General features: G+C 38.3%; 1 protein-coding gene across 1 annotated transcript in view; it reads left to right on the forward strand.

Moving 5' to 3' along the window:
* ITSN1 (intersectin 1) overlaps nt 1-27652 on the forward strand; it is a 203270-nt gene that overhangs the window by 47021 nt on the left and 128597 nt on the right. The window contains exons 2-5 of the mRNA XM_046648063.1: nt 11458-11517; nt 13453-13545; nt 14532-14595; nt 24727-24887. Coding sequence (XP_046504019.1) covers nt 11490-11517; nt 13453-13545; nt 14532-14595; nt 24727-24887 — 346 coding nt within the window. The 5' untranslated portion in view covers nt 11458-11489. The remainder of the gene's footprint in view (nt 1-11457; nt 11518-13452; nt 13546-14531; nt 14596-24726; nt 24888-27652) is intronic.

The raw sequence follows: 27652 nt of genomic DNA on the forward strand, positions 1-27652 counted from the left end.
CTGGAGAAATGTTCAAGTCCTCTGCCCCCCTTTTTTTAGGGAAGAGTAGCCCTGAGCTAACATCTGCTGCCAATCCTCCTCTTTTTGCTGAGGAAGACTGGCCCTAAGCTAACATCTGTGCCCAGCTTCCTCTACTTTATACATGGGACGCCTAGCACAGCATGGCTTTTTGTCAGGGTCGGAACTGGCGAATCCCGGGCTGCCGAAGCGAAATGTGTGTACTTAACCACTGAACCACCAGGCCAGCCCCCCTTTGCCCATTTTTTAATTGGGTTATTTTTTTTTTGCTATTGAGTTGAATGAGTTAATTGTAAACTCCTCAATAGCAAGGATCACGCCAGTAAGTCCTCACTGAAGCCATAATTTTGGCATAATATAGACTATTATCTCTGATTCTGGGAGTAAAGCTTCAAGATGTCTTTTGAATGAGATAAGGACTTAGAAATCAGCTCTTTTAAGATAATCTTAAAATGCTTTAATTAGGAGATAAAAATCACGGCACAAGCCTGTTGTTTATATGTTGGATCAATATAGCTTTGTGTTGTCCATGGGAATGAAACCTTTTTCTGAGTAAATGAATAAGACTTTGGAGAGAGGAAATCTTTGAAAGATGTAAAGGCTGATTTTCAAGTAAGCTCTAAATAGATGATAATCTGGTCATAAACGAGAAGAATATGAAAATATTAAATATACTAATGCTCGGACTTGAAATTAAAAAAAACCAACTTTTTTCCCAATTACCTTAATATTTGAAAATTTGGCTAAATCCTGAAGGATTTATAGTCTGGAAATTTAAATGGAAAGGCCTTGATAAAATATCCAGTCAAATACTCTTACTTCATGTCATTCTTAATGTGTGTCTTATTTTAACTATATATTTTAATTTATCTATTAGTTATGGCAGTGAATGCAGTTTTAATTTGTTTTTCTGAACAGCCTTTATGATTTGCCTCTTGGGGTGTATATATTTTCTCACAGAAATCAAATGCTGATTCTGTGAGGCTTCATACCCAGTCCTCTGTTATATTCAAATTTTGTTCATGTACTTAAGAATACTTTGATATTCTCTTTTTTTTTCACTTAATCTGCATTAGGATATATGTGGAATTTGATCTGTTTTTACAGAGGTGGACCAGTTTTTAATTGGTGGCATTTTTTAAGAATATCTGATTTTTATTCTATACTTTCCAGACTTTTTTCCCACTTAAGGGAAATATAAAATCAGAATATACCTGTTAGGTGCATTTGTTATTTGGTCATAAAAGTCTTTAGAAAGTCACTGGTCTTTGTGTTTTTATTAAAGGGCATTTTTTACAAAATATACAGGCACCTTGAATTTAATATGAATAATTTGTGTATTCTAGTAAAATATTTTGGTTTCAACATAGACTATGCCATACCCCAGCCCACTTCTACGAAAAAAAACTTTTTAAAAAGAAAATTTCTCTTTGTCAACTCCACTAAATAATGTTATTGGGAATTCATAATCATAATCTGAGTTCTACCGCTTAATTTTATTAAACATTCTTGCTCAAAAGCCTATTGTCCATCATTTGTTCTATCAGTTCAATTAAGTTTTTAAGGTGAGCTTAAAGTTGAGTCTTGTTTTGTTGTTTTAAAGATAAAATACTTGTTGAGAGTTATTGGGAATAGCTACTTCTCTCAGAGGATATACCAACATAGATATTCTAATTTGTATTGAATTGCTAGGATTGCAAAACTCTTGGTTTTTATTCTTAGTATTTTCTCTGTGGCCTGTGACTTTTTTTTTGAGATATAATTGAAGTACACTGAACTGCATATATATATATATTTTTTTTTTGAAGAAGAAGATTAGCCCTGAGCTAACATCTGCTGTCAATCCTCTTCTTTTTTTTTGCTGAGGAAGACTGGCCCTGAGCTAACATCCATGCCCATCTTCCTCTCCTTTATATGTGGGAGGCCTACCACAGCATGGCTTGCCAAACCGTGCCATGTCCGCACCTGGGATCCGAACTGGCGAACCCCGTGCCGCCACAGCGGAACATGTGTACGTAACTGCTGTGCCACTGGGCCTGCCCCTGAACCGCATATATTCAAAGTGTAGTTTGATCAGTTTGGACATATGCAGATACCTGTGAAACCATCACTGTTCTCCTACAAGTTTCCTTGCCCGTCTTTGTAATTTTGTAATCTGCCTCTTCCTCCACTGTCTCCTGGCAACCTCTGATAGGTTTTCTGTCACTGTAGATCAGTTTATGTTTTCTAGAATTTTTACAAAAATGCATATGTATATATATACCTGGCTTCTTTCACTTAGCATTGTAATTTTGACATTCATGCATGTTATTGCTTGTAGCACAGTTGGTTCCTTGTTATTGCTAAGTAGTATTTCATTGTATGGGTATATCACTGTTTAACCATTCATCAATCGATTGACATTTAGGTTTCTAGTTTTTGGCTCTTAAAAATAAAACTGATATTCTTGCTTGTGTAGAAATCTTTGTGTGGACGTAAATTTTCATTTCTCTTAGCTAAATACCTAGAAGTAGAGTGGCAGGGTTGAATGGTAGTTGTGTAAGTTTTCCATAGTGGCTGTACCATTTTACATTCCCAGCAGCAGGGTATGAGAGTCCGGCTGCTCCACGTCCTTGCCAGCATTTGGTATCATCAGTCTTTTTCTTGTTTGCCATTCTAGTGGAAATACAGTGGCACATTATTGCACTTTAGTTTCCCTAATGGCTAAAGATGTTGAGCATCTTTTCATGTGTTTATTGGCCATTTCTGTAAGTTATTTTGTGAAGTGTCTGTTCACATCTTTTATTCATTTCCTTACTGAGTTATTTGTCTTATTATTTTTCAGTTGTAAGAGTTCTTTACATATTCTGAACACAGTTCCTTTGTCTGATGTATGTCTTGCACATGATTTCTCCCACTCTATGGCTTACTTTTTTGCTTTCTTAATGGCATCTTTTCAAGGGTTAACATTTCATTTTGATGAAGCCCAATTCCCCCTACTCTCTACCTTTTTAAAAAATAAAAAATACTTATTTGTGAAATTCTGAGAAATTGTTGTCTAGTCCAAGGTTGTGAAAATATTCTCCCGTCTTTTAGAATTTTTACATAAAACTTGATGGTTTTGAATTAGTCTCAATTTAAATTTTTAAATCTTGATTCATTTTGAGTTAATTTTTGCGCATAATAGGAAGTAAGGGTCAATGTTCTCTTTTTCCCTACATGGATATCCAGTTGATCCGCTTCGGTTTGTTGAAAAGACTTTTTCCCTCCAGTGATTTGCCTTTGCCACTTTACCAAAAATGAATTCACCAGATGTGTGTAAGTATTTCTGAACCCTTCTTTTCTGTTCCATTGATCTCGTATGTCTGCCTTTACACCAGTACCAAAAGGTCTTGGTTACTGTTGCTTTATGGTGAATCTTGAAATCAAGTAGGGTAAATCCTCCAATTTTTTGTTTTTTTTTTAAATCACTCTGATTATGCTAAGTCCTTTGCATCTCCATGTGAATTTTAGTATCAGCTTGCCAATTTCTCCTAAAAAGCCAGCTGCAGTTTTGATTGGGATTGCCTTGAATATACAGATCCAAGTGGAGAGAATTGCCATTTAACACTATTGAATCTTCCAATCCATGAACATAGTGTCTCTCTCCATTTGTTTAGGTTGTCATTAATTTTTTTTACCCATATTTTGTAGTTTTCAATCTAGAAGCCTTGAATGTCTTCTGTTAAATTTATACCTAGGGCTTTTGCATTTTTTGGCAGTACCAATTAAATGGGATTCTTTATCTGATTTCACTTTCCAATTACTTGTTTCTAGTGCATAAGAATTCAGTTGATTTTAATACATTAACCCTTTATCCTGCAGTTTTGCTAAATTACTTTGCAAAATCACAGAATTTTGTTAAATTCACTTATTATTATAGTATTTTGTAGATTCCCTGGGATTTTCTCTATAAACAATTATCAGTAAATAAGGAGAGTTTTACTTTTTCTTTTCCAATCTTTGTGCCTATATTTTTGTTTGTTTTTCTTACCTTATTTCAGTGGCTAGAACCTTCACAACAATGTTGAATAGAATTGGTAAAAGCAGATATCCTGGCCTTCTTCCTGATCTCAGAGGGAGAAATTCAGTCTTTAACCATTAACTATGGTCTTAGCTGTAGATTTTCATAGATGCCCTGTATCTGTTTGAGGAAGTTTCCTGCTGATCCTAGTTTTCTGAGAGTTTTTATCATTACTGGGTGTTGTCTTGTGAAAAGATTTTTTCCGTATTTATTAAAATGATCATATGATTTTCTGCTTTATTCTCTTAATATGCTAAATTACATTAATTGATTTTCAAATGCAAACAAACCTTGTATTTCTAGGATTCACCCTACTTGGCCATGTTTTATTATTTGTCAGGTATTAGTGTTATGCTGGCCTCAAAAAATGAGTTGGGCACTGATTCATGTATTGTTTGCAAAAGTTTCCATAATTTTTGTGTTATTTCTTCCTGAATGTTTGATAAAATTACTGGTGAAACCATCTGAGACTACAGCTTTCTTTTTGGGGAAGGGTTCTATTAATAAAATCAGTTTCTTTAGTAAGTATGGGAGTATTCATATATTTTATTTCCTCATATCAATTTTAGTAAATTTTATTTTCCAAGAAATTTGTGTACCCACATTGCACATTGGTCGGCATAAAGTTGTTTCTCATATTTCTTATCTTTTTAATGTTTGTAGGATTGATGGTAATGACTTTCATTTCATTTCTGATATGATTTGTGTTCTCTCTCTCTTTTAATCAGTCTAGCTAGTGATTTGTCAAATTATTTTTTTTAAGGAACCAGATTTTGGTTTCATTAATTCTCTCTATTGTCTGTCCTTTTTTAAAAAATTTTTATTTATTTATTTTTAAAAATTGGTACCTGAGCTAACATCTGTTGCCAATCTTTTTTTCCTTCTTCTTTGCCCCAAAGTCCCCCAGTATGTAGTTGTATATTCTAGTTGTAGGTCCTTCTGGCTCTGTTAGGTGAGATGCCACCTGAGCATGGCTTGATGAGTGATACTAGGCCCATGCCCAGGGTCCACACCAGCAAAACCCTGGGCCACCAAAGTGGATCGAGTGAACTTAACCACTTGGCCATGGGGCCGGCTCCTTTGCCTGTCTTTTAAAAAATTTCTTTCATATCTGCTTGTCTTCTTATTGTTTCCTTTTTTCTCCTCCTTGTTTACATTGCTTTTCTTTTTCTAGGTTATTGTGCACTTTAGTGTCTAAACTGTTAACGTTTAATGTAATTATTTGTACATTAGAATTAGCTCTACCGTTTGATTGTTTCGTTTGTCCTCTCTGTTTTTCTGTTCTTCTGGTCCTCCTTTCCTGACTTCTTCGAGTTATCTGAGTAATTTTTAACGTTGGGTTTTCGTTTATCTATTGACTTTCTGGCTGTATTTCTTTGGCTATATGTATTTTTCTTTAAGTAGTTCCTCCAGCCATTAAATACTTACCTACTTTTCATAGTCTAGAGTTACTATTGTGTCACTTCAGGTAAAATGTAGAATGTTTGCAGCCATGTAAGCCCCTTCCTGCCACCCCACAGACCTTTATGTTATGGCTGTCGTATGTGTTACATTTATGTATACTGAAAACCCCACTAGACTGTTTGCTTTCAACAGTCTATGCATCTTAAAGAACTTTGCAGGAAAAAATAAATTTGTATTTACCAAGATATTTACCATTTCTATTGCTCTTCCTTCATTCCTAAAGATTTAACTTTCCAGAATTTCCATTTGATTCTTTTTAAACTAGTTTTTCCTTCTCTGCTGAGAATTTCTATCCTTCCAGTCATTTCATTTGTATTTACCTTTATCTAATGGAACATAGAGGTAACAGCTGCTCTAAGGTCTTCATGATAATTTCAACATGTGTATCATCTAGGAATTGGCGTCTGTTGATTACAGGGGTTTTTGTTTTGTTTGAAAATTTGTGAGATTTTCCTAGTTCTTTGTGTGTCAGGTAGTTTTGGGTTGTATCTTGGACATTGTGAATTCCATGTTTAGATTCTGTGTGCTGTGCTAATTCTCTGCACAGTGTTGTTTTTTGTTTTAGCAGGTTTTCATCCTGATTTGATTCAAACTACAAGTTCTGTCTGCTGTCTGTGGACGTTTCCAGATTAGTTTTCCAGACCTTTGCTCTGCTACTTGTGGTCTGTCCTGCATTTCTATGGCTCAGGTGTGAATTTGAGACTTGTAGGAGGTTTTTTTTTAGGTCCTTTGGCCAGAAAGACTTGGTTTCTATGAGTTTTACTCTTCCCACCTCTGCTTCATTGCATAACCCCATAACTGGGCTCACCCTTGGGGCAGAGCTGCTCGAGAAAAGTGAACAAAAATGGGGGAAACTTTTGACTCTCTTCCAAAATCTGTCGCCTTTTCTTTACTTCTTATTGTCCTCAGATAGTTACCTTTTTAAGTTTTGCCCAGAGTTTTTCATTTTAAGTGGGACAGAGAGGCTATAGTGGGTTTATGCCACTATATCGAACCAGAACTCTGGTTTGCGAGCTTTATTTTATTTTATTTTTTTGGTGAGGAAGATTGGCCGTAAACTAACAATTGTTGCCAATCTTCCTCTTTTTGCTTGAGGAAGATTGTCACTGAGTTAACATCTATGGCAGTCTTCCTCTATTTTGTATGTGGGACGCTGCTACAGCATGGCTTGGTGAACGGTGTCTAGGTCCCTGCCTGGGATCCAAACCCACGAACCCCTGGCCACCAAAGCAGAGCACGCGAATGTAATTGCTGTGCCACCAGGCTGGCCCTGGTTTGTGACTTTTAAAAGTCTTAGATATGTGGTATTTTAAAAAAATATTGTGGCCCTTTTATTTTATTTTGTCAAATTACAGTAATACATACAACAAATGTATATTAAAAAAAATTAGAAGCCAAACACCTTAAGCCAAGATGTCATCACCGTGGTTTGCCTGTGTGGCATAGAATTGAGGTAGGATGGGAAACTCTGATCCAATTGCTTCATCTTCATGTTACTGCTTCTGTCTGGGGTTCCCTAGGAGCTGCGGTTAGAAGAAAGGTATGTGGGAATGTTCCAGCCTCATCCTTAAACAAGCATTTGGACTTTTGTGTTAGTGAATAAGCCTGGAAGGTACATCTTCATTCACACCTCAAAGTGATTTAGTTTTCGTTAGATTGATTCCTTAACCAATATCCAGCTGGGGCCAGTGACACTTAAGGGACAGGGCTTTAATTAGGGAGGGGAAGAGAGAGAAGGGCATTGGATAACAGGTGTAGGACATAGGTTGGAATCAGCAGTCCATTCACTTATCACTAATGGATGTAAGATGAAGAGGAAGCAGAGAGGGAGGTCACAAGGGCCAGAAGATAAATTGGGTCTAATTGAGTCTAAGGTGGAGGCTTTTGGGGAAGAGATTCACATAGGATGGGGACTTATCTCCTGAACTCTAGGAAGGATGGTAAACAGCAAATACTCTTAAATGCTTTGCAAGGAGCTGCTGATGATTAAAATATACTTTGGACCATAGACATATCTAGCTGTGACCTTCTCAATATAACTGTGAAATATTTAAAGTAAGATATAGAATTATTATATCTATATATATGTTAGTGGAAATAGCCTATTTTTATGCTTTTGTTCTCATAGTTTGGTATTAAGATTATGATAGCTTCATGAAATAAATTGAGCAGTGTTCAGTCTTTCTCTGGGGAATGGTTTTAGGTAAAAGGAATTATTTGTTGAAGATTAGTTCACACTCGTCTCTAAAATAATTTTTCTTGGTATCTTTTTAATGTTATATCTTTACATTTCCAGTTATTTCTGTGGTCTGTTAAAGTGTTATACCTTTTTAAAGATAATTTTGGAAGTTTATATTGAGGTAGAAATGCATCCGTTTTCTCTTGTTCTCCACTTTAATGCATAGAATTATGCATAACATTTTCCTAAGCAAAAATTCTAAAGAAAATATTAGCAAGTGGGACCTAACTGTGCAGTAAAAGAATAACATGCATATCTGAATTGGGTTTATTACATAAATGCTAGGATAATTTATGTTAGGAAATACATCACTATAATATAATATGTTAATTAAAGGAGAAATACGTGGTTATCTCATTGGATAAAAAAAAGCTTCTGAAAAAAATTTAACAGCCATTCCTAATAAAAATTTTAAGTCAAACAGGAATAGAAGGAAACTACCTAAATGTGGTAAAGTCAGGGCTGGCCCCATGGTCTAGTGGTTTTCAGCGCATTCTGCTTCAGCAGCCCAGATTCAGTTCCTGGGCGCGGACCTACACCACTTGTCAGTGGCCATGCTGTGATGGCGACCCCCATCCAAGATAGAGGAAGACTGGCACAGATGTTAGCTCAGGGCAAATCTTCCTCAAGCAAAAAATGAGGAAAATTGGCAACAGATGTTAGCTCAGGGCAAATCTTCCTCAAGCAAAAAGTGAGGAAAATTGGCAACAGATGTTAGCTCAGGGCAAATCTTCCTCACCATAAAACAAAACCAAAAAACCCAAACCAAAACAACAACAACAACAAAAACATGATAAAGACTATTTACCTAAACACAACAACAAACAAATATATTAAATTATGAAATACCAAAACCAAGACATGAGAATCAAGGACAGTGTGAAAGTTCCTGCTATCACAACTATTATATAGCTTAGTTTTATTGATTTGGGCTAGTAACATAAGGCTAAATTCTTTATTTCCAGAAGATATAGTTCTAGAAAACCTAAGAGACTCATCTGGAAGACTTAGCACCAGTAAGAAAATGTGGTAAAGTGGCTGGGTATAAGGAAGATAAATCAATAACTTTTCTTGATTTTGCAATACACAGTAAAGAATGGAAGTAAAACAGAACAGAATGTATTCTCATCTTACATGTGTTAAATATTTGTGTTATTATGCTTTTAAAATTAAGAGCTTGCCATTTTTGTAGAGCTCAATAAAAAGATGTATGACTTGTCAATTTTGAGAACATTATGAATGTGGAGTGAGGTAAAACACACTGAAATCTTTTGGAGAATTATCAAGCTTGCCCACGTGCTGTATTGACTGAGAAACAGTGGAAGAAGAGAATAGCAGCTGCAGCTTCTAAAGGGAACTGGCCGTGAGAAGCAGCCTGCTTCAAAACTGTAGTCACAGACCTCCTGTTAAAGATGGTGCCTGGACCACATGTGTTTTCTCCTTCCCTAAAGTTGGCTATAATCATAAAATAGAGGAAGGTTGGAACAGATGTCAGCTCAGGGACAGTCTTCCTCAGGCAAAAAGAGGAAGATTGGCAACAGATAGTAGATCAGGGCTGATATTCCTCAACAACAATAACTATATATATGTATGTATAATCACAAAGGAAGCATAAAAGATGTTAACTCATAAGGAAAAAGATAATGGTGGAGGAGACAGTGACAAAAGGTTTTAACCATTTTTTGGTAACAGAGAGTAAATGGAGGAGTGGTAACTGGGTTCAGAGGAGGATACAACCTAGTGCCTACAGGGGGTGATGAAGATGTGGGACAAGCCAGCTCGCCCCAGGAATGTCTGCACGGGCTTCAGAGTGCTTGGGGGCTCCAGGTACTCCCAAAGGCAGAGGTCAGTTTTGCAGCTGAAATTGGAAATTCTTTAAAAATCTGTGTCCAGGTCTTTGACCACCTTCTTCTACACCCTCAGCAGACAGGTGACTCACTTCCGTCCCCTTCCTTCTGGGCAGATGGGAAGAACACTGGAACCAGAGATGCTTCAGATTAGAGGGGTGAAGCATGGGGCTGAAAATAAAGGGATTATGGACAAGTCTGCACACTGAAGTGTAGGCCCCTCACCTCCTTCTCCCTTCTCCACTCCTCCCCAGAAGCCAGTAGCTAGATGTGTGTTCTCTCTGCCCTCCCCTGCACTTCATTCTCTCTGGCAAGACTGAACAGCTTCGATGAAAAGACCTCTGCTTACTGACATTTGGAGGTCTCCCAATGAGAAGGTGACTGGGTATATATCTGATCATTGTATGGACAAGCCCATCAGTCAGCAAACGTGCCACCCACACCCAGCTTCTGAGCATTCTTTTAGTGCCTCCCTCCTAAATATGAAGAAACACCTGGGGATCACCAGATGTCTGAGGAAAGTCTCAAAAGTGAAAGAGAAAGACCCAAAACAATGAGCCAACAAACAAGGAATCGAATCATGCAAGAAACCGAAGAAAACTAAAGAGCAAAATAAACCCCCCAAAATTAGGAGAGTAAAAGACATTGTTGTGTCAATTAAAAAAAAAAATGTGGGAACAGATTGAATATGAAATTGAGGAGGATGAGGGCAAGGGACTACTTTTTTGAAATCTAAATTTATCTAAGTGTTTTCGCTGACTATTTAGTATTCATTTTTAACTATACACATTTACCATTGTTGTTAAATTAAGCATAGGAAAAAATACTCATTAAGTTTGCATTATTTTAGTTGGGGAAGAGGCCTGGCTTGGTTTCACATTGGCTGTTCATGAACGACTGATGCCTGTGGAGAATTTTGGAGCCTTGGGTTGCTGTTTGGTATTCTGGGCAGATGCTAGTGTAACACGCATTGTGTACAGCCTTTCTCAGAGTCTTTGAGCTGCAGTTGCAGATAGTGTTTTTCACAGGTGGGACACAGGCTGTGGAGTTTGCTGTCCCTGCTCAAATCCAGCTGGGTTACCAACTGTGTGACATTGCTCTAATCACCTCACCTCTCTGATTCTCATTTTCCTCATCTGCAATGTAAGGATGGTAATAAGAGTCCCTATCTCCAAGGGCTGTGATGACAGGGAAGAGATAAGACCTATAGATCACCTAGTACAGTGGGCAGCATGTACTGAGTGCTCATTAAAAGGAGCAGTTCTTGGGGCTGGCCCGGTGATGTAGTGGTTAAGTTCGTGCGCTCTGCTTTGGCAGCCCAGGGTTCTCTAGTTAGGATCCCCGGCATGGACCTAGGTACTACTCATCAAGCCATTCTGTGGCAGCGTCCCACACACAAAATAGAGGAAGATTGACAACAGATGTTAGCTCAGGGCCAATCTTCCTCATCAAAAAACAAACAAAAAAACAAAAAGCAGTTGTTGTGACCAGCAAGCAGATGAACTAGTATGTGTAGACGGTTAAGAAGAAGAAATATTTAAAAAGGAACAAATACAACATTAATGATGTAATAGGCTCTCCTGAACTAGTGGTATTACTTACCAGACTGAAAGCTTCTTATTGCCAGAGAATCTTTCATCAGCATTCCTCAGTGCACATTATTGTACCCAACACTAAGAAACTGCGCAGAGAATGAATGAATGAACCCCTTAGTTTAACTTTCATTTGTAGTGCTATACCTTAGCTTTGGTGTCAGTCTTCTCATCATTAAAGACAACATGTTAGTGTGTTTATATGTCTACAGGAGTGAAGTTTTCATAAACTTACATGTTGCGTTTCAATTACAGGCGTCCATTAGAAAGGTAAAAGGAACAGAACCATGGCTCAGTTTCCAACACCTTTTGGTGGTAAGTTTGTAAAGATTTTCCTTTTTTAATGTACTTTGAAACCATATTTTAAAAAGCTCAGTATTATGGCAAATTTCAAATACACACGTAAGTAGGGGAATAACAGAATCAACCCATCGTCTGTGTACCCTTCATTTAGTTTAAATGATAATCAACTCATGGCCAACATTGTTTCATCTGTATTCTTTTGAGCAACTCTCAGGCATCATATTGTTTCATCCACAAATATTTTAGTACGTGTTTCTAAAAGATAACACTTTTGAAGACATAAGTACGATCCCACATTACACTTATAAAATTTACAGTACGTCCTTAATGCCCTCAGCTATCAAGTCAGTGTGAAAACTTCCCTGATAATGTTTAGATTTTTTTTGTTATAGTTTGTTTGTTCAAATACAGGATCCAAACAAGAGACGTATATGGCAGTGAGTCCAAGCATCTTCGAAGCCCCTTCGTTACTGAATTCTCCCTCCATCTGTTCTTTTCTTTGTAATTTATTTGTTGAAGTGACTGGGTCATTTATTCTATACTTTTTCTGAAAATTCAATTTGGAGTATGGCATTTTTGTTTGTTTTACTTTATCTGCTTGAAACATATCAGTCTACATAAAATGTATTTTTCAGGTAGTTTTTCCTAACATTATTACGAAAGTGTTAAGTACTGTTCTTGCCTGCTGGCCAACTAATTTTTTTTATTTTCAAAAAGAATGTGGCCTATTAATGGATTACTCTTGGCAGCTGTCTGCTCCAGTCATCGTGAAGAGAGTAAGGAGACACAAGCGCTGTTCCTCTGCTCACATCTGTAAAAGCCCCTGTGGGATTCTAATACAGAAGTCTGCAAACCTTTCAAAACCTTAGCGTTATTGCGTTATTTTGTGTTTTGTTTTCATCCCGCTTCTTATTTATTGAGCAAGGGTTTTTTTTTTTTGGTTTTGATTTTGTTTATAGTTCCAGGGATGAATTCTGACAGGGCAATAAAAAATCCCTTCTAGAAACTGCAGGACTGAAAGGCCTGTCTCCATCACCATTTATCCCTAATGTGTAACACATTGCCTGGCACACACAAGGCGTTCAATACATATGTTTCCAGGGACTCAATGACTTGCCACTCTACCTGTCGCTGTTATCCCAGACCCTGTAGTGAGGGGAGATGTGATGTTTAGACGTTTTGCTTTTGTGCTAGGCACATTTGCATTTTGTGTGAAACATACATATTGCCTGCTGCCACCATCTTGGAAAGTGTCTGAAGTTTTGAAAGCCTTCACCCTTGTAATCTATAATTACTTTGGTGAATTTGTTTGAGGAGACCTAAGACTAAGGTGAGGAAGATCTCAGAAATGAGGGGACATGTGGTCAGTCTGAGACCTGAAACTGAAGGAGAGCTTAAATCCCATTCACTTTGGTTTGCCATCGTTTTTTTTCAGCATACCCATTTTTAAAAACAGCTTCAGTGGGGTATAATTGACATACTATATTTTTAGTAAATTTACAGAGTTGTGCAACCATCACAACAATCCAGTATTTGGATATTGTTATCACTCCAAAAAGATTTTCATGTAATTGCATAGGATACTAATTGTGAAACCAACTTTTCCTGTAACTTTCACCTGTAGCATTTAAGACATCTGGAAATGCAGTTTTAAATTAGTCTATTGCTTAAGTTTATGTAAATAAATTGTAGTTATTAACTTAGCATGTCTTTCTACAGTCCTGCTAACTACAGGACTATAAGACAAGTTTTTAAAAAAAGAATTTGTGCCAATGACTTTCTTTTTTATTTTCTAACTTTTATGCATAACTCCCAAGGACAAACGGATGTTAATTTATCAAATCATTTATAATGTGTTGACGGAATCTTAAAGTACTGTGGAAATAGTGTGTGGGAGTGCTTTGTGTTCTCACTGAATAATTTCTTTGTGTTTTCTTTGGATTGTAGGCAGCCTGGATATCTGGACCATAACTGCAGAGGAAAGAGCGAAGCATGATCAACAGTTCCATAGTTTAAAACCAATATCTGGATTTATTACTGGTAATTGGAGTAGTATTTTTACTTATCAGTAGTGCATATATCTGTGGGAAACCTGTTATGCAGAGATAAGGTGGGCACATATGACCGAGGGGACCTTTTCCCTGATTGTCTTGGCCTTGAGCCTGTATGTTTACAGTTGTGTTTCCTGTGATGCGTTCAAGCCTGTTTGCAGTCTCTGATGGATGTCAGGTCACTCGTTTCAGGCATGTCCCTGGTGATGGAAACTGGTTAAGATGAATGGACCACATTCTTTAAGTAATGTAGCATTAGACTGTGGTTCCCGAGTGAAAACACTTGCTTAATTCTCATCTTGAACTGGCTTGGGAAACTTAAGTAAATTAACAGATTCTGAACATTTAAAGAGAAAAAAAAAAAGGAATTCTCTTATTGCTGTGTCCCCAAAGATCCTTTTGTACTTTGCCGTTTCTATTATCTTTCCTGTTTGATTACTCTTCAGGAATTAGCTTTAGAAAAAATGGGATCTGGATTTCCTGGGGACTTGTTTTTGCGTATGTCTCATAGTTCTCTTTATTAATTCTTAATCTCAAATTGATGTGATTCTTTTAATCCTTATTACTTATTCTCTATAAATGTATTAGAAATGCCAAAAATTTGAACTGTGGATATTGGGAATGGCAAAGAACTTTTTTATAAAGTAGAAGTATGGGTCATCAGTTTCCCGAAGATTCCTGTAGATTCGCTTTATCGTTAATGTGTAACTGTCACCATCTTAGTTAACAGCATATTAATGAAAATGGACAGTTTACCCCTGCCCTTTTGAGGTGGTTTTTTAAAGTGTTATGTTCTAAAGTAAATGCTGATGGGTTCATTTTGCTGTCACTTATAGACTTACCATTTGGCTTTTATCATGTGTTCAATGTATTATGTACAGGAGTACCAGCCTCTTTCTTATTTTTATAATTTTGCTGTAAGAGAATTTTTGTCAGCTGTTGTTTATTCTGAAACTTTCTCCATTTGATTTGCAGGTGATCAAGCTAGAAACTTTTTTTTTCAATCTGGGTTACCTCAGCCTGTTTTAGCACAGATATGGTAAGTTGGAACTTCATGTAAGCAGAAGGTAAAGTACAATATTCCGATAATATAATTTCTTAACATATAGAAGGAGAACAAATATCTCTAGTCTGAAATACTCTGCTGCTTCTTACCTGAGAAATGCTTCTGAAAAAATATCTTTCTAATATGGGACTAATAAAAAAAAGTGGTGACATTTGCAAGATAACACTGTCACAAAGTTGAATTTCCAGTCGTGAAATCTGTGTTTTGCTGTTTTCTCACCAGTTTGTTTGGCTTCATCCACATCACCCATACTCATCTGAATGTCCACATCTCTTGCTTTATAATGTAATGGTTCTGTATGTTTCATTGGATAAAAAGTAAAGAAAATGTTTGAGGGTTCGTTGTGAAGTAACCAGTGAAATAGTGAAATAACCAGTGTTTATTACAATGTTGTACAAGGAGGGTGCATAATAAATATTGTTGAATTCCTGATTAACTATCACAAATTCACATTCAGTCCTTTGAAACCACAGGAAGGAAAGAGAGTGAGTGAAAAAGGGTGGCAGATATGGTTTTGGGTTCTAGGTTTATGATTTTGGGGAGCTATGCGGAATTCTGTTGCCAAGAAGCCACATTTTCCCCCACTGTGTGGTTCTTATAGTTAATCTTCATATCCCCGGGCTCCTCAGTGTTGGGGAGGCAGCTTGCTGTACTAGAAAGAGCACATGATTTGTAGTCTGACACCTGACTTTGAATCCCAGCTGTACTATTTTCTGTCTTTATGATTTGGAACATGTATTTATCATCTCTAACCTCAGTTTTCTAATCTAGAAAATGGGAAGACGTACTTTGCTTACAGGGTTGTTGAGAGGATTAGTGGACAAACTGTAAATAAAAGAGTTGGTGTGGAATAATAGGCCTTCAGAACGAAACCCAAAAAGGAGCTGCTATCATCATTGGGGACCGGATATTCTACATAACTCAGTTGTCCAACTCATTGCTTGTCCCCTCAAATGATCAGTCTTTTTCTTTATAGTTTTATGGAAATTAACAAAGATTGACGTAGTTCCTCGTTGCCTTCAAGCAGGGTCTACAGAACATAGTCTAAGCTTGATTATGAGCGTCATCAGTGTGAAAATCATTTACTATGTTCTGAAATAGCAAAACTTCTATGGGAAATATATATATATACTTATTATCTGTATATATTTGTGGATGGATATATTTGAACGGAAACTAAATGATACCAGATTCCTGTGCTGTTTTTGGTGTCTGCTTTATTTTCTTTTTCCTGGTTGTCAGCATATTGGCTGCAGCCGTCTCAGCTTGTGAGCGTCCTCTGATGACGTCCTTAGCTCTAACTTCTGATCTACTTTGAGCTAGAAAAATCAGATGACCAAAGTTTTGGAGTTACTTTTAAAATAAAATAAAAGGCTGGGAAGGAGAGAGCAAGCGAGAGCACAAGGACTCATGGACATGTGAGCACAACGACTCTGACCTGTCCATTAAGTGCCTAAGTTTAAATGCAAGAGACTTGTGACATCTGTGTTAATTGTAACAAGCTTCTTTTGCTTTACGTTCTGGCGTATGCTTATGTTTCACACCATCGTCAAGATCTCTGACTGGAACCTTCCTTTCCCAGGCTTAACTTCCTCCACTGAATTCTGCTTTTATGCTTTATTCCCCAATTTGTGAAGGTTCATTCAAAAAGCAGTCTAATGATGAATACTCTGCTGTAAGAAAATCTCACTTGGCATTTATTCAATCAGCAGTGGAAAAATATTTATCAGATGTCTGCTATGGGTCAGTGACTGTTGTAGGTCTGAGGATACAGCGGTGAACAAAATAGACAAAATTCCTACTGTCATAGAAATTGTAATCTAGTGGAACGAGGTAGTCGATAGGAGTATAAAAATTGTCACATGTTAATAAGTGTAATGGAGAAAAATAAAGTATTATCTAGTAAATTCACTTTTTTTCAATTAAAACATTTGTTAGTTTTCCAAACTGTTTTTAGCTAAGTATACCAAAGTCATTTTTCCAACTTAATATTGTTTTTTTTAAAGATTGGCACCTGAGCATTGGCACCTGAGCCAACATCTGTTGCCAATCTTCGTTTTCTTTTTTCCTTTTTTTTCTTGTTCTCTCTGAAGCCCCCCAGTACATAGTTGTATATCCTAGATGTGACTGCTTCTGGCTGTGCCATGTGGGACGCCGCCTCAGCGTGGCCTGATGAGCAGTGCCATGTCTGCACCCAGGATCTGAACTGGCAAAACCCTGGGCCATCGAAGCAGAGCGTGTGAACCTAACCACACGGCCACGGAGCTGGCCCCGCAGCTTAATATTTTTATAGTGAAAATTTTTATTAGCAATACAGATGATGAATTGGCAGTCTTACGTCAAATCAAAATGTTCTTTGTCTTTAATTTTTTCTGACATTTTGTTAAATAAATTTGTGATGGCATATTTTTCTTGACAAGAATTGCTAGTCGGGGGGAAAACCATGCCTCTAAGTATCTTTTCTCAAAAGAAATCCCTTTGGAAATAATCGAAAATTTCCTGAAGCACAGATGTGCTGGGAAGATGGTGGAGTAGAGTAGTGCAAAGTATGGGTGAGAAGTATCCTTCCGCGCTGCCTCTGATGCTTGGTCGCTTTGTAACCCTGGGCAATACTTGACCTTTTCAAATTTAGGTTTTAAATTTATAAATAATAACAGCTGACCTAATGGAATAGTTTTCCTTCTCTGTCTCTCATGCTCCTTCTGTGTTCTCAGGTGGTTTTTCTGGTGGGGTCACTGGGAAGGCGCGTGCCCCTTTTGGTCAGGAGAGGGTTTGAGTCTGGGTTTTAGGCCGTCTCGATGTCAGTCATCTGGGGAAGAAGAAGATTTTGGATTGGAACTATTTCTAGTCTCTCTCTCTCTCTGGGCCTTACTTTCTTTGCTCTGGACCTCGGTTCAAATAGATGAGTGATGTGGACTGCTGGGGAGTATATGTTGGAAACTTTCTAATTTTTGTTCCTTGTAAAAACTATATAACCCCTTGATGAACTTTTGAACTTTAACCTACTAATACTTTGGGTCTACCTATCTGTCCAGTCCAATTTCCAATTAAGAATAAAGGAAAACCTGAATTCTCAGAATACAGGGTCAAGTCAGTGTGTGTAATGCCAAATTATAATAGTGGCCAAAGATGATTCATCTTCCTAGAAATTGTCTTACTAGTAAGGAACTGGAAGGAAACTGGCAAATATCATATATCCTTTTGGCAACTTAAATGCTTAAAATTGTTCCAGCCTTGGGCTGGTGTGGAGAGGGAAGAGAAGAAAGCAGAGGGGAACGGACAATAGCCTTGAAGGTATAGGAAAGAAAAAAGGTTGAATGAGGGCTTTGGAATTAGAGGGAGTAGGGGCCACAGAAGTAGAGATTAGAGGCTTTTAAGGAGAGAAAGGAGGGGAAGGGAGGGAGCCCCACCTGGAAATGGGCCCTGAGAGAGGAGGAGGGAGCCGGAGACATACAGGCAAAGATTTGAACAGCTTGTTGACGTGGTTCAGGGATGGGTCGTGGGGGCAGGGCAAACAGCTATGTAACATGCACTATGTTAGGATGCTTCTGACTATATGTCAGAAGGGCCTTCCACCCCCAACACGACCAATTTGCCACACTCACTCACTAAAAACCAGTCATCCAGGACTCCTGTTCCTCCCCGCCTGCCTCCCCATGCCTGAGTCTTCCCCATCTCAGTTCATGGCATTGAGCATCTGTCCAGCTGCTAGGAGCCATGCCTGATTACTCTCTTTTCCTCACCCTACACATTCGTTCCATCAGCATATACTTTTGACTCTATTTACAGACTTTATCCCCAGTCTGGCCGCTTCTGTCTGCCTCCACTGCTCCCATCCTAATCTGTCATCTCTCCTGGGCCCACGGTTGAGCATCCTGACTGGAGTCTCTCTTTCACACTTGCCACCTTAGATTCCAGTCTCCAAACAGCACCCAAACAATCTTTGTAAAAGGTAAATCCGCTTAAAACTCTCCAATGAGAAGGAAATCCCAAGTCATTACCAAGGCCGTAAGGCCCAATATCATCTGGCTCTTGCTTTTTCCCCCTTCTCTTATTTTGCACCGCTCTCTTCCTCAGTTTTTACACTCCAGTTGCAGTGACCTCGTGTCTGTTCTTTAAACGGGCCGGGCTTCTTGTCTCAGGGTCATTGCACTTGGCATTTCCTCTTCCTGTCAGGCAGTTCGTCTAGATCCGCGCATAGCTGGCTCCTTACCCTTCAGGTTTCAGTTCATATGGCACCTCCCCAGAGAAGTGTTTCCTGACTGCTAGTCTAAAGTAGTTCCCTCTGCACCTGCTGCGGCCCGCCGTCTCCTCTTTCCCGTTAGCTTGTTTTGTTTCTCAGTAGCACCTATCATGTGGAATAATCCGATTGGTTTTCTCGTTTAGTGTCTACTTGTACTAAAAGATAAGCTCTGTGAGGGCCGACCCTGTCTTTTTCACAGTTTTAACGCCAGTGTTTGTTGGATGAACAAACGAATGAATGAATGACTAGGCTGGATTAATCTGCACAGTGAGGGGTGAGCAGCCCATGACAAGCCTTTGTGGCTGAGGTGGGCTCCTAAAGGAATCCACAGGCATGAGCCCTGGTGCAGTGAGTGAGATGGGGCGAGAGGAGGCTGGTCTTTTCCCTTAATGCTATGATACAAACAAAGTCGTTTCAGAATCGCTCCACTCGTCTCCACTACAGACGCCAGACTTCCTCAGTGGAGTTCAAGATGATGTCAAAGTTCTTTTTGTTTATAAGACTGAGGGTATATGAAGTACCGTGGTTAGAAGTTACTTCAATTAGGTTTTTTTCCCTTCGTTCTATGTGGATATGTTATTTATTTAAAATACTATTCGGTCTATTTATTTTTGTTTTCAATCAGTATTTTTTTTAAAAAAGATTTTATTTTTGCTTTTTCTCCCCAAAGCCCCCCCAGTACATAGTTGCATATTTTTAGTTGTGGGTCCTTCTAGTTGTGGCACGTGGGACGCCGCCTCAACATGGCCTGATGAGCGGTGCCATGTCCGCGCCCAGGACTTGAACCAGCGAAACCCTGGGCCGCCAGAGCGAAGCGCGAGAACTTAACCACTTGGCCACGGGGCCGGCCCTATGTTTTTATTCAGTTTGTGGGTCTCCTCTCGTCTTTGCGGCCTTAATGTTATTTTTTTGAATACATAACACAACACGGTTCCAAATGCCGAAAGTATACAAAAAAGTGAACTCAGAGAAGTGTCGCTGCCTCTCCTCTCCCTTCATCCCGTCCCCACCTGTTCTATTAGTTTCTTATTATTCTTCCTTTGTTTCTTTTTGTGGAAGAAAAGCAGATCCACGATACATTATGTGTGCATATTTATATTTAAATTATTTCCTCTTCCTTCTTTTAAGGTAACCTCCTATAAATGTTCTTTTATTCTTTCCTTTTCTCACTTAACAACACATCCTGGAAATCACTCATATCATTCCAAAGAGATCTGTCTGTCTGTCTCTCTCTCTCTTTTTTTTTTTACAGTTATATAGTACTCATTGTGGAAGATATACCATAGTTTGTTCAATTAATCTATGTATGTGCATTCAGTTATTCCCAATATTTTGCAATTACAAATAATGCAGCAGTGAATGAGCTAAAGTGTGTGTGTGTGTGTGTGTGTGTGTGTGTGTGTGTGTGTGTATTTTTTTTCTTCCCATTGTTTGAGGTGCATCTTCAGGGTAAATTCCTAGGAGTGGAGTTGCTGCGTCACAGACTCAATGTGCATATAGTTCTGTGGATGTTGCCAGATTCCCTCTGTTTGGAGTTGAAGCACTTTTTCCCACCAACAGTGGATGATATTAATGCATGGTTTATTTGTACAAATCAAAAAACTTACCGTTAATATTCAGCATACCTGTGGCCCCTCTCTTATCTCAACCCTGCCTGCTGCTGTGTACAGATTTTAATATCAGGCTAAACATTGTATTTAAGATCAGTTCATTTTCAAGAGTCATATACAGCAATTGTTTGACTTATGCTTTTCTTAGCATATATATTTTTTTATTTTTATTGAGTTTATAATAGTTTACATTGATGAGATTTCAGTCGTACGTTATTTCTTGTCTGTCACCACATAACTGCTCCCCTTTACCCCCTGTGCCTACCCCCAACCCCCCTTCCCCTGGTAACCACTGAACTGTTTTCTTTGTCCGTGTGTTTGTTCATATTCCACATATGAGTGAAATCATCTGGTGTTTGTCTTTCTCAGTCTGGCTTATTTTGCTTAGCATAATTCCCTCCAGGTCCTTTCATGTTAATGCAAATGGGATGCTTTTCTCTTTTTTTATGGCCAAGTAGTATTCCACTGTATGTATATACGGCATCTTTATCCAATCATCAGTTGACGGACACTAGTTAGTCTTTTGGGGGGATTATTAGAAGTGAGTAAACTGGAAAGTGACTATAAGTGGGAGATGGAGTGGATGGCAGAGCTGAAGTCACTTTTTGCAGAGCAGCCTTGAGAAATAGGATGCCAGCTCTGATCCAGTGGATCACGGCAGGGCTGCTGAGCTGTGTGTAACTACTATATTTCCGTAAGGGCTTTGAGGTTTTACTGCTGAGGAGTCCCAACAGCTCTGTTTTGTTGAGAAACAATTTTTAAAGAAAGACCACACAGAATTCCCAAAAAAATATTGGGATTGTGGTGGTGGGGGCTGGAACCTGAGGATTCCATGTTTCCCCCCGTTTCGCATTGAGGCACTTCAGTGCAAAGGTTCTTAGAAACCCTCAGCTCTTCTGATTAAGCCATTACCAGAGAGTCTCTTGTCCCCTAGCCCACTCATTGTCCCACACTGGATATCTCTGTTTCTCACTGAAGCACATGTTTCAGGGGCATTGGGCATGGGGAATAGGGAGTGGGAATCTCTGTGCCTAATTCTTTTTTCAAGTATGCATGTTGATGTCGATCAGTGGAAACTTTATTTTCCCTGAAAACCGTTTACAATAGCTCTATGTCTTTTTAGAAATACTTAGCAAAAGAAGGAGAGTTCACTGTTTCATTTTATTTAACTCAAGGAAAGTTCACCATTTCATTCTACTTAACTTCCCTTATAAAACCTGAAAGATAATGCAAAAATAAAGCAATGAGAGACGAGTCTCAATTATGAATATAGATGCAAAAAATCAAAACAAAATCTTAGCAAATAGAATTCTATAGTAAATGAAAACTGTGACCAACTTGAGTTTATACTGAGAGTGCAAGATTGGTTCAGAATTAAGAAATCTCAACATTATTATATCAACAGATAAATGGAAAAAGAAAACTTGTCAGCCCAGCAGATGCTGATTAGGTATTTGGGAAAAAATATAATAACCAGGGGCTGGCCCAGTGGTGTAGCGGTTAAGTTCACACGCTCTGCTTCAGTGCCCCAGGGTTCACCGGTTCAGATCCCAGGTACAGACATATGCACCGCTTATCAAGCCATGCTGTGGCAGGCATCCCACATATAAAGTAGAGGATGATGGGTGCAGATGTTAGCTCAGGGCTAGTCTTCCTCAGCAAAAGGAGGAGGATTGGCGGCAGATGTTAGCTCAGGGGTAATCTTCCTCAAAAGAAAGAAAAAATATATATAATAATCATTTCTAATAAGTAGAAAAGGGAACTGCTTAAATATATCAAACTACTCTATAAAAATTACTACCAAATATTCTTCTAAACGATGAAACACTACAGCCATTTCATTTAAACTCGGAGCTAAGCAGGGATGCTCACGTGTTCAGTAATGTCTTAGAGGCAATAAGACCAATAAAAAAGAATGGTATAAATATTGGAAAAGAAAGTTACCTCTTTTTTTTGTTGGTTATGTAATTGTATACTTCCAAACCCAAGAGATTTTAGCTTAAAAAAATTAAGTAAGATTCGTAGAAGTTTGATACGATAGCTGAATACAACATAAATGATTATTAAAAGCAAAATTTTTCTCTGTGTTTGGAATGAACACGTAAATATGAAAATGGGGGAAATGTTCCACTTAAAATAGTGACAAAAATGATAAAATTCCTAAGAATACATTTAATAAGAAAAAGAATTATTTATATGAAGAAAGTGCTATTATCTTATTAAAGGAGATATTAGAACTGAACAAATGGAAAGACATACTGTTTTCTTTGGTGGACAAACTATCAATATGTCAGTTCTCCAAAAATTAATTAATATATGTAGTACAGTTTCAGCTTGGATCCCAATAGGGTTGTTTGCAGAATACATAAATGATTTTAAAGTTCATAGGGAAAAAGAAACGTCCGTGAATAGCCAGACAAAGTTTAAGGAAAAAAAACCCATTCCATGTATCAGAATGTACCATAGAGCCGGTGTGATCAGGCCATTGTCATATCGGCCTGGGAATCAGAATAGAGAATCCAAAAAGAGGTCTTGCATCATGTGAGCATTTAATAAGTAACAAAAGTATTTTTTAGTTCAATGAGAAGAGATGGACTCATTAATAAATATTGCTGGGAAAGCTAGATCTCCATCTGGAAGAAATATCGTTGACCCCTGGGGTAACATACCACACGCACACACACAACTGCAGTTGATTTAAAGATTGAAATGTAATAAAATAATACAATCTTAGAAAATGAAAGACTGAAAAAGTACAAGCTATGTGATAAAAGAAATATTTCATATATAAAAATGTGGAATTTCTACATGGTAAATATAATGGACAGACAGGTAATGAATTTTTAAAAATCAACAATTGACAGATAAACAGTTACTAATATACAATAAACGCTTATAAACTGACAAGAAAAAGACATGCAATCCATCAGATAACTTGGCAAAGGATGTGAATGAGCATTTCATGGTAGTAGGAATCCCAATGACCAGGAGACATATGGGAAGTGATGCTCAAGCTCGTGAGCGTGGGTGCAGTTTAGATTCCACTGGGTGGTTTCCTGAAGCAGGGGCATCACTGACTGCACAAGGACCAGGCTGCTCCTATAGGAGGCAAAAAGGAGGTTTTTGAGCCATGGCGTTCCATTTCCCGCTTTCTGATCTTATTTTCCTAAATGATAGTGTTGACTTTTACAATTTTTATCATTTTTAGAGATTTTTAGTCTTTATTGTTGTCACACTTGTCATGTGTTTCGTGTTTTCTTTCTTTGAGTTAACTCCAGACGTACAGGATGATTTTCTGTGTAACTTAATTTTCTTTTTTGGACACTATCTGGATGTGGCTCATTTAAGAGATTGTTAGTCTTGGGATTTTAATTGGAGTAGCTGGTCTTCTAAAATTTTTCTTAAGATAGATTTTAAAAATAAATCCTCATGCTTTTTATATCTGGACTAAAAAAAATGAAATCTGAATGAACATTTTTCATGCAGAAGAGGTTAAGTCATGAATACATACAATTTGGGTGTGCATAATATAGTTTCCAGTGGCAATTACAAACTCCTTCCTTTTGCTTACTCTTTTTTGAGAAAATACATAATAGCTCATTGGAAGTTCCACTTGTTTGAGTACCATTTTCAAATAGTAAATACATTTGTAAGCTCATTTAATTGATTTTCACAGCTTTAAAAGTATAGTATCATAGCATAGGATAGCACGTCATGCCTCCATGGTGAGGTTTGTAGAACCCCACAGAGCTGATGCAACCTAATTATCTCTAGAAATAAACTGTTTCTAAATGCTTTTTTAAAACAGCTTATTGTCACATAATTCACATAATAAAATTCACAGTTTTAAAGAATATAATTCATTGGTTTTTAGTCTAGTCACAGGGTTGTGCAACCATCACCACTATCCAGTTTTAGAACATTTTCATCACTCCAAAAAGAAAGCCCGCTTGATGTCCAAAATACAGATCCTGACACTGAGACTGAAAAACTACCTTGTATATCATATAAGTAAAGAATAACACAATAAAAAGTATTTTATATTTATATAAAATCTTGTCAGTATGTCTAGGTTCCTCCCTATAGCTTGGTAAACAAGTTTTGTTTTGGTTTGCTTTGTTTTGTTCTGTTTTGTTCTTTCCAGGATTAAGGGAGCTGATTATTTTGTTTTTGTGTGTGGGTGGGAGGGGTGGTTTGGGAGAGGTTCCTTTAAGGTCATAGTTGTTCTAAGCCCATGCTGTTGGTTTGCAGGGCGCTAGCTGATATGAATAATGATGGAAGAATGGATCAAGTGGAGTTTTCCATTGCTATGAAACTTATCAAACTGAAGCTACAAGGATATCAACTCCCCTCCGCACTTCCCCCGGTTATGAAACAGCAACCTGTTGCTATTTCTAGTGCACCAGCATTTGGTAAGTCTGAAAAGGAATTGGTTCCTATATTGCATTGTATATTTTAAAAATAAATATTTCGCTTTTTTTTCCCCTCTCAGTTTGTAGCATTGTGAAATTCTAGGAGGTAATTCTGTCTGAAAAATGATGGCCCTATGCGGGAGGATAGTGCTAGAGGAGAAGGAGTCCGTTCACATTCTGCGTAACCAGAGGATGAGAGTAGCTGAAATGAAAGCACAGGTGCAGAGTGTCAGGGAAAAGGAACAGATTGGCAGTCCTCTGCTGCGTCTTTTTTCTTTTCCTTGCTTTTACTGGATTCTTGACCCTTCACATTGTCGCATACTTCCTTTTGGTTTTCTGTTTCCATAACATTTTTGTTTTTTTCTTGTGTATAAACAAGTCCTTGGGATTATGGGTCTAGAAATATATTGTTTAATTCACAGTATTGAGGCACTTGGCCACATTACAATTGGCCACGTTAAATTCATTCTTAGAACAAAATGAAGCAAGAAAAAAAATAAACATTGTTATCTCAATTAAAAACACGATTCTATAAAAAGTTATCTTTTAGCCAGATGTTGTTCTTAAAAATTAAATAGTAAATAGTTGACCAAGATCAGCAACAGTTCTGATTTCTTCTCTGTTCTCACCCTAGACTTTAATTATTTAGCTTGATTTAAAGATTACAGTAATGGGATCCAACATCTGATTCATGGGAAAGTTCTTAGACAGTTTAAACAAAACATGAAAATTGTGGATAGAATTTCTTTCCCTCTCTCAGACCTGATATATCTGATGACAGGTGATAAAGCGAAGTGGATTTGGGAGGGGGCAGTCAGCAGTAATTCGGGTTGTCTCTGATACAATTTATGATACGCTGAGATAAATAAATGCTCTGCTTTTACCTGATAGATTTAAGAACAAGCTATGCATTGCCTTTCTTTGGTGAAGTTTAGCCACCAGACTGGTTTTTATAAGGGGAAAGGTGCAGGTTTAGGGTTAGGCAAGTAGGATAGTGATCCAAGAGAAGGAAAGCTCAAGAGCAAAGGCTGGAAGAGCAGGAGTGAGCAGTGCGGCCCCCGAGTGGCCAGGCCTGTTGGTCTTGTCCGTCGCGTGTTCACGGTTCCTAAGCCCTTAGTTAACCAGCTGATTTACGTGGAAGTTACTCTGAATCTCTGAAGGTCCTCCTAGCCAACGTTTGGTCAGGACCCATGTGTTAAAACAGCTAAAGGGTGTTTAGTTTTCTTTTGGCCTCCCTTCCGGTGCTGCAAGAGGAAACCTCAGAGTGGAGAAAGGGTCAGATAACCAGAGGCATCCCGTTTCCTCTTTTTCCCTCAAACCTGGGTGTCAGTAATTCTTCCCTCAACATTTAATATGTCTTCTCTCATTCCTTCCTGCCAGAGGAATTTCAGCTCTGGAGATACTGCTGATTTAACTTTCAGGAGGTGGTGGCCTCACTGTGCCGAGGGTTTTACTGTCTCCTAAGTAACCTGACACTGCCACCCAGGGGACCTGGAATTTCGGATCTGACTTCCTGCCAGTCCCTCAGTAGCTCTGCCCCTGGGCTTCTCCACTGCCTTTTCTCCCCTTGTTCTCATCACATCAACATTAAACTATTTTCAAGAGATCAATCACGAGGGAATATCAGAACGTAAGAAAAGTTCAAGTACACGATCCTCATCCACTTTGTCCGAGTTACTCAGAGATCTGGCCTCTGATAGTATTTCTAGTTCCACCTCTCAGCTCAACCCGGGCTAATGTTTTTCTTACACTTCTTCTGGCTACTGAGAACAAAATAATTGATTACTATTATCATTATTTCCTAATGAATAGTAAAAATTATCTGACCAGGCATTTCCTAGCCCTTAGAGAGTGTGCCTTCACATAAAGTATTTTATTTGCTCACAACAATAACCCTAAAAGTATGCAGAAATTACTAGCCTTTTTTTTTTTTTTGAGGAAGATTAGCCGTGAGCTGACATCTGCTGCCAATCCTCCTCTTTTTGCTGAAGAAGACTGGCCCTGAGCTAACATCCGTGCCCATCTTCCTCTACTTTATATGTGGGACACCTGCCACAGCATGGCTTGCCAAGCAGTGCCATGTCCACACCCAGGATCCGAACCAGGCGAACCCCAGGCCGCCGAGAAGGGAAACGTGCAAACTTAACCGCTGACCCACCGGGCCGGCCCCCCTAGCCTTGTTATTTAAATGAGAGAACCAAGATTCTAAGAAGTTGAATAACTTGCCTAAGACCAGATTTCACAAAAGGGAGGTAGAGCGTGTCCAAGCACGGTTTTTCTAAAGGCTCTCGGTTTCCATGTTATCTTCTCTCTCCCCACCTTCTTTATCACCAAACCTTCTGGGTGACTGGGGCGTCACTTTTCCAGGGTTATTGTCTGCATATGTTAATGCAGATGTTAACACTGTGGAATTAAGGGCAGCAGAGGGTTGAGCAGTAATTTTGTTCAGCTCCCCAGTGTTAAGAAGTGGAAAATGGGTGCAGTGATGTTGTGACTTGCCTAAGGGTACCAGCTGCATTCCAGGAAATTCTGTAAGTATGCCTGTACGTTCTTCTTTCCACGGCATAATTCGTTTTTTACTCTGGACCCAACTATTTCAGGGGGAGTTTATTTTTCTTTTGTTTGATTTTTTTTTTTTTTTTTTTGGCCAGAATCTGTGGTTTTATGAGATTAAACCAATATTTTTAAGCCCCTATTGTGTGTCCTAGTTACTGGGAGCCTGGTGCTGAGCAAGACTTCATGGCTCCTGCTGTTATGGAGCTTCT

The sequence above is a fragment of the Equus quagga genome, chromosome 21, assembly GCF_021613505.1.
Source record: "Equus quagga isolate Etosha38 chromosome 21, UCLA_HA_Equagga_1.0, whole genome shotgun sequence".
Lineage (NCBI taxonomy): Eukaryota > Metazoa > Chordata > Mammalia > Perissodactyla > Equidae > Equus > Equus quagga.